At 45.7% G+C, this 11,516-nt stretch overlaps 1 protein-coding gene and 1 long non-coding RNA gene across 2 annotated transcripts; one reads left to right on the top strand and one right to left on the bottom strand.

The window, feature by feature from the left end:
* The first annotated feature begins 6 nt into the window (after positions 1–6).
* On the top strand, positions 7–2,856 carry LOC113204399 (uncharacterized). Its single transcript, XR_008012174.1, has 5 exons — positions 7–916; positions 1,003–1,165; positions 1,242–1,375; positions 1,457–1,652; positions 1,726–2,856. It is a non-coding gene; the product is annotated as an uncharacterized LOC113204399 (long non-coding RNA).
* A 338-nt stretch (positions 2,857–3,194) lies between these two features.
* On the bottom strand, positions 3,195–6,464 carry LOC127751595 (lysine-specific demethylase 4-like). The gene is made up of 11 exons (XM_052275372.1): positions 6,453–6,464; positions 5,914–6,075; positions 5,659–5,741; positions 5,512–5,601; positions 5,443–5,462; positions 5,003–5,183; positions 4,775–4,921; positions 4,533–4,689; positions 4,302–4,456; positions 4,107–4,206; positions 3,195–3,608 (listed from the first exon to the last, which is right to left on the bottom strand). The coding sequence occupies exons 1-11, from the start codon at positions 6,462–6,464 to the stop codon at positions 3,195–3,197; spliced, it is 1,521 nt and encodes a 506-aa protein (XP_052131332.1).
* Positions 6,465–11,516: the final 5,052 nt, after the last annotated feature.

Raw genomic sequence — 11,516 nt, 5'->3', positions numbered from 1 at the left:
CAAATTAGCAATAAATTCTCACGTTAATGTTCTCCCATATTTCGTATATTCCTTAGTTATCTCTGATATACCTAGTAGAAATTCGATAAAATGTGAGAAGCCGCGAATCGGAAGTTCAAGTGTGAGTTTTCGAGCATCACCATCGTAGACCTCGTGCGAGGCTAGGCGCTGAATTTCTCATCGCGATCACCACGTAGGCAGTGACTGTGACTCTAGCTGGCTGTGGCTGAGGAAAACATCAGCACAGCAGACAGCAAAAGCAAACGAAGGTCGGAGCTCCGTGGCGTCGCTTACTCAACATTGGTGAACGGTATGTCTTGTGGCGCTTGCAACATTACACATAGCACGAAATAGAGTTTCTAACGCGGTACGCTCTCTAGAATTTCAATCTTCATTGCATTAGATTGAAATGAGAGCGGCACCAGGTGATTGTGTCATCTGTTCCGTGCATCATAACCTCTTGTTATTAGTACCTAGTCATAATGCTTGCATACACTAATTTCTTCCTTTCAAGTTTTAGAGGGGGAAATGGACACCGAAAGTAGAGCAGAACATTCTTCGTTCACTTCAAACACAGTTTTATTAACACCAAAGTCTGAAGTCGCTGATTGTGATGTTGAAGTTAAGGACGAGGGCAATACTAACTGGCCAGAAGAATCTGGATTGCTTGGTCACGTAATAATGGGCCAGCCTGTGGTAGAGTTTGATTGGGACGTCTACAATGTTTGTATATGTGGTCATGAGGCCTACAGGCAGTAACTAAATGTATTCCTGACTGCAGTATTATGAAGTCAGGAATTGCTAACTCACACATCTTTGCTGGAAGCAGATGTCATTTCGTTGTTGAACTTCACCAAAATGGCTATAGTCTTCCTCAAAGAAGTTCAGTATCAGAAAGCTACAGAAAAATCATGTGGTAAGGTCAACAGCACTTACGCAGTGTTCAGTTTCTGTTTCAAATTTTGTTGTAATGCTGCATTTTACTTTGTGTGGTGACGATAGGTTTGCTGTCGAGAAATGCAACTGGTACCTGATTGACACAGCCGTCAGAAACAAACTGAGGTACCTTCTTCAATCAGTGTCTTTTCAAAGTGGAGTTGGCATTAATTTTTCCAATGATGCAGATGGCTCCTTATATCACCAAAAAAAGATACTTGTCAATGTGGTATGTGTAGGCTTCTATTCAGTCAATGTTCAATGAACCTAGGAAAAGGTAATCCACAATTTCTTAATTCTTCCAGATTGCTGCTGATGAGGTGGAACTAAAAACTATATGTCCCGGAAAGTGCGATCATTATTTTTGCATGGGGTCTATTCTTTTGAATGCACTGAAGATATCGCCATGAATAAAGATTGACACAACATCAAGTAATAGGTATGTTTAATCTAACAGTCTGGTCTGGAGATTTCAATTTCTTCTGTGTGGCTCATATTATCGTATCTTTATTGTTTACAGGAAGACCGAGGAACTCCTTAGTGTGCTCTCAAATGCACTTTATAATTTCTACCAAGGAGAAGTACAAGGAAATCAAAAGTCCCTTCTGCATGAACCACCTGCTGCAACAGTTACTTCCCTAAATGGCCGGGAAGACAATGAAGTGGATGAAGTGCATACTGATCCTTCAACTACTGAACTGCAGAGCATGCTCCAGGTATGGTAATGTAGAAGCTAGGTAATTTTAATTTGTCTTTATCTCTGTGTGATGATTTCTTTTTGTAATTTAGGTGGACAATGATTGGTTAAATGAAATAAAGCCCAACATTGTAGCTGTTTCGCAGCCTAAGCAATGCAGGATTCAGAAACATAAGAGTTTACGAGCAGATATGTAAAGTAAATACTTATTCCTCCAATGAAATGTAGTTAAGTCAATGTAACATTTTAGAATAATGTATATCTGAGTGGGTACACTAATAATGTGAATGTGATTGTTTTTCTTTCACTCAATTTTTTACTTCTTTTGATGTTTATGACTATGAATTCAATGAAATGAATCTATGTCCATATCTTTACTTTAAGACATACCTGTTTGCACAGTGCGATTCCCTTCAAAATGGATTGGTTTTCTTTTCCACTCATGATTGTGTGTTTCTATTACAAATTGAAGTACACACATGCTAAAGTGTGCAGTGTAGATGAAATTGAATGTGTAACTGTATGTTTGGGTACAAATTGTGAAATGATTACACATTTTTGCTAAAATGGGAAGGTGAACGCCTTTTTTTACATCAATTAAGAAATCTCTATGCAACAAAGCATTCTGTGGAGGAAATAGTTTGCATGCAATTTCAAATTGGTACGAGAACAGGAATCGATATTGCTTTGCTCACTTTCATTATTTCCTTTTGTGTGCTTGAAAATTATTGTATATTTTGAGGTAGTATTGAAGGGTTTTACATATTACATGAAGGTTTAAGTAGTTATTGAAATTGTTAAAGTTTATCTAAGTGTGAAGACCATGCCCAGAATAATGGGGAGAAGGGATTATCAAATTAATGTATTGGCTTTGAGTGTTTTATTTGGTTGTTTTTATGAAAATAAAATCTGGTTAAATTGTGAAGATCTTTTACACACTCTGTTGATTGATATCAGTCAATTTTGCCAGCAACGAAGCATTCATGACTAGTGCCTGTGACTAGTACCTCCCCTTAGTAAGCGTGACCGCAAGAGTGGTTGGAGATACTAGTCAAAAGAAGTTACATCATAGTGTTGTCCGTAACCAAAGACGTAAAAGTGCACAAAGCAGTATATTTTGTTGATAAATAAACTAATTGAGTGATGGTACTGTAAGCTGGTCGATCACTGCACCATCTCTTACCTCAATGCACAAAGCAAAACAGACAAGCAAATGTTGTAATCTGTATATATTTCTATTGATTTCTATGCCAGTAGTGATGATAAAGTATTAAATACATTATTATTTTATATTTTAACAAAAACGGCCTAAGATAATTTTGATTACATTACAATAATCTGAGAAATGTTAAAAGAAATACAAAAACATTTCTAATATAATTTTTCTATGGGATTACTACAGTAAGATCACTGCAAATTCACAGAACATAAGAAAAGAATACAGTACAAGTGAATTGAAATGTAACAAATATATAAAAAGAAACGAAAACAACTTAAAATCATACTAAATTGCATTTTCACATGCTAAGAGAATAATCTACTCAGATCTTTAGCTGGAATACTATTCTAGGTTGTCTTCTGCCTTGACTGCTTTCTTTCTTCGCTTTACTGATTGCTGCAATCTTTCCAATGCCTGACCATACTCTTCCCTAGTTTTTTCATCCAGTCTCATATTATTACACTGCCTTTGATAGTGCTTTTCTAAGTGTGTAGAACTACCACGTATCACAGTACTGCAAACTTCACACACATTTCCAGTTCCGGAACTTCCAGATGCTTTGGTGGGATACTTTTCTTCAATTTCATTGAGAAGAGTTGCCGCTGAATCTGAATGCTGAGCCATCACATGGTCTATGAGTCTCTTTTTGTGATCCTTGTATGCACTTCGACAGGCAGAACATTCATAAATTTTTTCTTTTCGATGCACTTCCTTTTCCGGGAGATGGACTTTATGTTCAGGTGACACGTTCAGTACCTGCAAAAGGAGGTGGGTAATTAGAACTGTTTCACAACACTTTTGTTAATTGTAGAGAACACTGAAAGTGGTGTCTGTATGACTCAAAACTACGAAAAACATTGTTGCATTAATTGCACATTTACGAGATGTTACAAAGGGTGCAAATTTACTTCTTATAAATTATTTTAGAGGGAAGAAATTACAAATTTTGCTTGGTCATGACTGTAGCTGAGAACACAGGGATTAAATTTCTTATTTTTTCTGACACGTAACTGAAACTATTGTTTGAATGATATTAACAATACAATTAATATGGGGATTTTGTTATGAGGAAGAGGATTAAGAACTGTTTCTCTAACAAAAAATTGCATTGGGATGCAAAACTCTGAATGAGTTGCAAGTATATGGCAATAATTGAAGTATAAAATGCATGCAACAGTCATTATTATCCCAAATGGCCACTTTTGAAAGTTGTTACTGATAAAATTCCCAAGCTTTGATAGTGTGTTACCTCACCTCTGTGTTTGCACCACTGGAATCAAAAAGTGATTTCATCATTTCTGGGTAAAAGGCTGCTACTAAAATTCTCATGTCGAGATGGATGATTGAGTCACCGCTACAATGTAAAATGAGTTTCATAACAGTCATTTTAGTACTGGAAGTAATAGAAGTAAGGACAATTAAGCTGCATGAAAATAGATTGGTACTTACTAACACCTGCACCGCCATCTCATTGCTTTGACTCCTTCAGGTATCCAAGATACTGTACCAAAATTAACAGCTTCAGCAATATTTGGTCCACAATTAAAACCCCAGTGAATAGTATGCGGTTCCAAAATAATTAGCTGACCAACATGTTGCACGGTCTGTCGAAAAAAAAACATATAAGATAAACAAAATAAATTTCATATTTTACTGAAGGATACTCTAGTTTGTACTCACAATGTGATATTTAACATTGAGGTCGTCTAAGAACTTCAAAGTGAAAACATAATACTTGTGGTTCAAACTGTTCATACAACTTGTGTGCACTAGATCCATCTTTAAACTTTGTAGTGAATCTCTAACCTTTTCACAATACTCAGGAGGTATGGTTATCCTGCAAGACCATTTAAATGATTTCAAATAAAAGTAGAGAAAATTTATACATCAAATATGTTCAACATCAGAAATAAATGACTGACCAGATTTTGGGGAATCCTAAATGCAGATAGTTTGCAGCGTACAAGGCCCCATCTTCGGTGTGGCCTGCGAAACATGAATGTTCTTCCCCGATGTAAAAGTCTGGAGTTTGTAATCCATTGTACTTATGTGGTAGTAAATTAAGTACACTAGTAATTTTAGATAGGCTAAAGTTTTTTGTCACATTGACAGCACTGCTGTTTATTTTGAGTTGAATGCCTGAAGCATACCTTGGATATTTTAACATGTCACTCTTCTTGGGGCAACTACGTTTGCGTTTGACCTGTGATTTCTGTTTGTCACTGTCTGAGTTGACCCGTGAATTTTGTGTGTCACTGTCAGAGTCAGACTCAGTGAAGCAATCTTCACAGGTGCAATATTCGAATAAAGGTTTCTCCTGCACGTCTGCTTCTGCACAGTCACGTGTTGAAGATAAAAGTCTTTCATATTCAGCTTTCACTTTCACACCATTTTCTACAAGTCTCTTTTGCTCATCAGCATCATGTAGGTTGTGCTCAGATCATCCTGATCTGACTGTAGCACAGAAAGAACTGACTTCTTTAAACCAGTGTTTAACAACTGATATCGGTCCTTCCGAGCAGCTCTCTAGGATCAGTGAACTGGTAAAATAACATCATATTAGTTCCATGTAATAGGGGGTATCACCCACTGAAATCAACAATTTCAGACCTATTCACAATGCATAAATATAGAAATGTCTTCAAATTACAACACTTACCAGCAAGTCTTAGGAGCAGAGTAGACACTGAGACGTCTCATTTTCTTTTCAAAAGTCTTAAAATAATTTCCTGTTGCAGGGGTACATGACCTGTACCCATAACAAGTGTCACATAAAGGGTATTTACTGATTTCCTGCAGTACACACTTGTCCTTGATAAGGGGTTTCAAAATTTGCAACAGTTCTTCTGACTTGGTGCCCTCGATTCTAGATGATTCTTCAACGTTCAACTGAAAACAATCACAAAATCATTAAGTAAACTGAACCTGGCATCATCCCACACAAATAGCGAGCAGCAAACTGCAAAAATACGAGAGAAGGGATGCAGGACAGGGGCGTTGTAATCATCAACAACCACCCCACTCCCCCAAACTAGGCTAAGGACCAGAAAAGTTTTTTCACCTTGAATATACCTCGACCTCCAACATAACCTCCACTTTCAATTTTGTCTATGGTTTTCACGAACTGACAAAGATCTCTATCTGTCACATTAAAAACAGCAGTTCCATTTTCAAAATATGAAGGTAACACATCGGCCACATCGGAAGAGTCATCCATTATACCCTAAAAGAAGAAAAATAGATAAAACGTAACCTTCGTTGCGATCGTCGTGACGTAGTGCGTTGTTGATGAGCTGTGCAAAACAAAACATACTTAACTATTTAGAATAACGATTGCTTTAAGAATTATTGCAACTTAATAATCACACGAGCAGAACACGATTGTTTGTTTGTGCTTGGGTCGCGAGCACTAAAAATCGGTCGGGAGGCACTAACGCAGTCGCAGTTCCGCTTGCTTGGAGAATTGAGGGAGTAGATATGAAAAACGCGCCTTTATGGAAACGTAAACAAACAGTGAAAATCGGTGTCACGATTGGCGTTCCACGAGAATAATACACCGAGGAACGTACCCCGGTTCCCCTGCTGATCTTACCTACTCACCAAGTAGGTCATTATTTGCAAATGGTCGAACTGTCAGTGTTTTATCATATATCATATATTTTTCTTTATATTATTCTCGTGGAACGCCGATCGTGACACCGATTTTCACTGTTTCTTTACGTTTCCATAAAGGCGCGGGAAATGTGGGGTGGGGAGGAGGAGAGGGGTAGGGGACGCGGCACGGCGAAGGGGGAGAGCAATAATTACGGCAGAAGTTCTGTCTGATCGGACGACGGCACTCACCGACATATCGTGGTCGCGGGGTGTGATTCTTTCTTGGGGTAGGCAATCCCGCCTCGCTTGTCCAGGATGTGATCGTTTGGGGATGCCTCCCGTCCCGTGCATCGTTGTGTGGCTCCAGTCGGCAACGCCAGGGAAGTGTTGTAGATGTGACAATAATGAAATGATCATGATAATAAACTATTATGGGCGATGACGTCCCCGGGGGCCCGAACGACCTCGTCAATTCATGATTTGGACTCAGCGTGCAAGAAAACCCCCAAACACAAAATTTCAGTCGTCCTGGTCATTATGAGGTTGACGGTCGGTCGCTCGGTCGGTCTAACCGTATCTTGTTTTGACAGCCCCCCAGGCGCAGGCTTACGCCCCTCGATCTCTTTCGTCGCTGGCGGCGCTCGTCCAGGTGGTTCGCGTCAGCGCCGCGGCCTGCACCCCCTGACCGTCCACTCCGGTGCCGCCGCTGTGGCTGCCAGTGCAGCCGGGCGCAACCCTGCTCCTGGACGTGAACGTGCTCGGCGTGTCCGTCCATCTCTGTGCCGCTAAGATCTCGACCTTTCCTGGATAAGTGTCTTGACTAAATAAATTCGATGTGTTTTTGTGTTTCTTTTATGATTTTTGGTGTGTGGTTAGGCGTACACGTTTCTTAACACTCTCACAACTCGTAGCCATCGGCCAGGTTCGCCCGATTCTTCAGAATATAACAACATAGCTCGAACGCCAATGCACAGCACATCCCGCTGATTTTGCCCACAGAGTACTACTGTAGTGCGATGGTGGGGCCATCGAGCGACACAAGTCGGCGGCTCATCGCCGCTGCTGAGGGAAGAACAGGCGGAGGGGAAAGGCCCCTGTGGGATAGGCAGGCCAGCCAAGCGACGGGGCGGGACCGACACGTCCACAGTAAATCCGTCCACAGAATTTGCGCGTTGTGAAAACACGTCCACAAATTTACATCCAATGATTTGGACGTAAATTAACAGATGTGTTTTTTACGTCCACAGTGTGGATGTACTTTTGAGGCTGGTGAAAATAGCTCCACAAAATATTTTGCCACTTGTCTCCTCTCATTTACATCCACACGGATGACGTTTTGCCCTCACTCTGAAAATCCAACAGTACGACAGTTGCGAGAGTGGCGCGAAAATCCTACACACTCAATTGTAGGTGACTCTTGTGCTACTCTGAAATCTCTAGAAATACGCACTAAGAGTAGGACGTTGATAGAGTTGTAAGATTTTCATACAGTTACTGCGCTGGTTTGGGCTCTCTGCATTGCCTCTCATGTCGCGCTCCACACAGTCGGGCCGAGACAATGGTTATTTTCATTCACCGATAAACAAAAATTGTTCAACTCTTTAACACTTGCAATAGCGCAAGCACAACAACTCTGTCGCACACTTACAAGTGTTGAACAGTTTATGACTTAGTTGGTCAGTGTAGAGGAGAAACAGGCTTACGGGCATGCGTTTATTCTTTGGCTCGTTCGGTCATTAGGATGTGAATCGCAGCGGTGACAATTAGCACCAGATTTTGTGGAGGTATTTTCACCAGCCTCAGACGGACCGTAAGTACATCCACACTGTGGACGTAATAATCACAGACGTTAATTTACGTCCAAATCATTGGACGTATTTTCGCAAAGCGCTTCATTTACGTCCAAACTGCTGTGGACGTATTTACCGTGGACGTGTCGGTCCTCTACCCAAGCGACCACGCCAAGGTGTGGCCTACCGGGCAGGCGGGTCGCGGCTCCTGGCTGCGCAGCGAGCAGAGGACGAAGTGAGCCACTGCACTGCAGGCAGCCGCTGCAGAGGCCGTCACCACACGCAAAGAAAAGAATTATTGTACCAACGACTCGGCAACGCCCGCACTGCAAAACCAATTGTCGACAGGGTACACATAACGACCAGCGTGCCTGCTGGCACGCACGAGCAAGTAGACTAAATATAACGTGTATCGCCAGTGGTTTACAGGCCAGGGCCGTGTTGCTTACTCGGCAGGGGCCGTAACGCGCCCTTTTAAGAGGGCGGAGGGGGGGGGGGTCACGCCCCCTATTCGTCCTAGAAAACCCGTGAAAGTAGACAACTCACAGTAAATCGCCCCATTTGTCGGACGGACTTAAAACCGCGCCAGACAAGCACGCGCCTGCGTGCGGTATTGTAGTATAACTACAAAATATGCCGAGATCTATGGTCCATCCTTCATGTTGTGTGAGAAGTGTTCAACTGAGTCGCTCAACAGGCTGAAGAGCCTCCGCCTCTCTGAAATTTGCACAACAGCCATGTTTAAAGGAGACAATTAACAGACTTGGAGTTGTACACTTGGACACGTGTTCAGCAGGTGCTCGCTTGTTCTGTCGGTAGTGCCGCGGCGTAGCCTCTTTCTCGCGTCTCCATCCTTCGTGAGGTGGTGAGTAACCCGTTTACTTTCGCTTTGCATCACGCGAGTTTTGCCTCTTTACCAACACTCCGAGTTATTCTTTGACCACCTTCTTTTTGAGAGCAGCAAATGCCTTGCCACCTCGCTAACAAATGCTCATAGCTTACAACGTGATAACTTGCTTCATGTATCTAAAAATATAATAATACGTGAATGGAGTTGTCTGCCCTACCTGTTTATCTGTTTCAGATGGCCCCCGGTGGCCAGGCGGCAAGCAGTGCTCGTTCTTGAGCTCTCCAGGAGATTTCCGAACCGATCTGCAAGAAGCTAGATGATGAAATAAAACTTAGAGTTTGTCCACGTTTGACTGCTTGCTCGCACACCTCTCCCTCAGCACCTTTGTATTGCTGCGCAGCGCGCCTGGGAGGTACGCAACCACTCTGGCATATGCCACATGTTTTGCCTACCCCCTCCAGGGCAGGGGCCCGCCGGGGGGAACAGAACTGCTGGAGCGATAATGTTTGGCTGGGGAAGGGAGGAGGGGGAAGGACCGAGAGCCACCAGGACCTCTAACATCAAGTGCAACGTACGGTCAATGCGAGACTGGGCAAAATGCTCGAGCGAGACGAGCTATGGTGCGTTCGCGTTCGTTCATGCAACACACAGAAAAGACAAATTTTTCTCTATACTTGAGTACTTGATTTGAATTCGGAATAGATTAAGAACCGTCCGCATTTCGAACAGCAGACTATGGGAAACGTGATCTGGGGTCTCGGACGCCCAGCACTGCATGCACTCGGCGGGCATGTCGAACAGAGGAGCTCAAGACTGATCGTGTTAGCAAGCGCCGCGCACGGCACGCGACACGTTTGCCGCAGAGCAGAAGCTTGCAATAGGGATTGGCCGCCGTCACGTCCCTGACCGTCTTGCCGTTGATCCACGCGTGCGCGCACACGCTGGCCAGCGTGCCCACGTCTACGGTGCGCAGGGCGTGCGCTAGGACGGAGTCCGCGGCCGCCTTGTCCACGTCGACGTACACCAGCTCGACCCTGTGGGGCTGGCCGATCTGACGGCGACTCGCACGCTGCCACGGCCTCGATCCCTCCCTGGCGCACGTCAGATCGCAGAGGTTCGGCTAGGCTGCCAGCCGCGGGAGCAGGTGCACGGTCCTGAGGATGGCGAAGGTCGTCAACCCCGGTTTGAGGTTGCATCACGATGCCCGGGGGCTTGGTGAGGATGCTGAGCAAGAACTTCCTCAGGCCGCGAGTCCCCGCCAAGTGACTAGGCAGCACGCGAACACCGTATCGCAGTGAGCGAACATCTCCCCCCCCACGGTCGACAACACGATCGTGGTTGTGGGGACCTCGCCCTGCAGGATGCCGGCGGCGGCGGCGGCACCACCACCATCACCTCCGTCGTGCTCAGCCGCCTTAGGCTTAAAAGAGGCTTGGGCCGGCCGGGCCGACGAGGGCCGCCATGCGCTCGCCAGGATCATGATCAGGAGATCCCCCCCCCCCCTACACACACAAACGGGAGGTAGGCAGTGCGCAGTGGGAGAGGGGCCCTGCTCGTCCACGACCTCTCGCACGCAGCCAGCGCCGGCGCCAGGACGACGTCCGCGCCCGCGTCGTCCAGGTCGACGTCCACCAGCTCGATCTGGCACCGGACGACCTGCTGCTCCTGGTTATCCCCCCCCCCCCCGCCGGAACGTAAGATAGGGGCTCTTCTGGCCCTTCGCCACGCTCCTGCTCCAGCGCGGCAACCTTCGCTGTTGGCGGTCGACTAGGCCGTAGGCGTCACCGTGGACTCGGTACTCGGTGCTCGGCGTGCAGATGCAGGAGCTGGAGCAGCACTCCAACACCCCAGTCCCCATCGCTCTCCCATGCCGGACCGGCACCTCGTGCTTATGCAGGGAAGGTGCTGGCCGTCGTGTCGAGTAGGCGTCGCTGTGAACTCGGTGCTCTGAGTGCAGATGAAGGTGCTGTGGGATGCAGGCGCCGCCGACAACCCCCCTCTTCCTCCACCCCCTTCCGGCTCACTCCAGCCTTCAGAGCTACGACACCCCACGGTGCAGATGTAGAGTCTCTCTCTACACCGTGGTCCAGACACTGCCTCCCTCCAGCCGTCTTCACGAACTACGACCGGCCGCTGCAGCAGCCACGTTAACATTACGACCGGGGTCCAGCGGCAGGATGTCGCCAAGGCCGAGCTAGGCCGCCGGGAGCAGAAGTCCGGCGAGCTCCTGGAGGACTCTGCGGAGCCGGGGTCCTGCGCCTGGCGCGCGAGGCCTACCGCAGCCGGCAGGGAGCCTCGCTCAGGAGGGTCGGCGCCAGCCTGTTTGAGCTTGCTGCTCCTGCCCCTCGGTCCAGTGCAGCACGGCCTGCAGCACCGCGCTCAGCTCTTCTGGTGTGAGCAGACCTACTGTGTCGGCACCACGGCCCGCCA

The sequence above is a fragment of the Frankliniella occidentalis genome, unplaced genomic scaffold (assembly GCF_000697945.3).
Source record: "Frankliniella occidentalis isolate FOCC.00 unplaced genomic scaffold, Focc_3.1 Scaffold594, whole genome shotgun sequence".
NCBI classification, from domain to species: domain Eukaryota; kingdom Metazoa; phylum Arthropoda; class Insecta; order Thysanoptera; family Thripidae; genus Frankliniella; species Frankliniella occidentalis.
Note: the sequence above shows the minus strand (reverse complement) of the source record. Positions and strands in the feature narration are given on the sequence as shown.

Coding starts and splice junctions, on each gene's coding strand:
- LOC127751595 (XM_052275372.1), bottom strand. Junction 5,463..5,511: donor TCTGCTCCTAAGACTTGCTG/GTAAGTGTTGTA, acceptor CATTGTGAATAG/GTCTGAAATTGTTGATTTCA. Junction 4,207..4,301: donor AGATGGCGGTGCAGGTGTTA/GTAAGTACCAAT, acceptor TTTACATTGTAG/CGGTGACTCAATCATCCATC.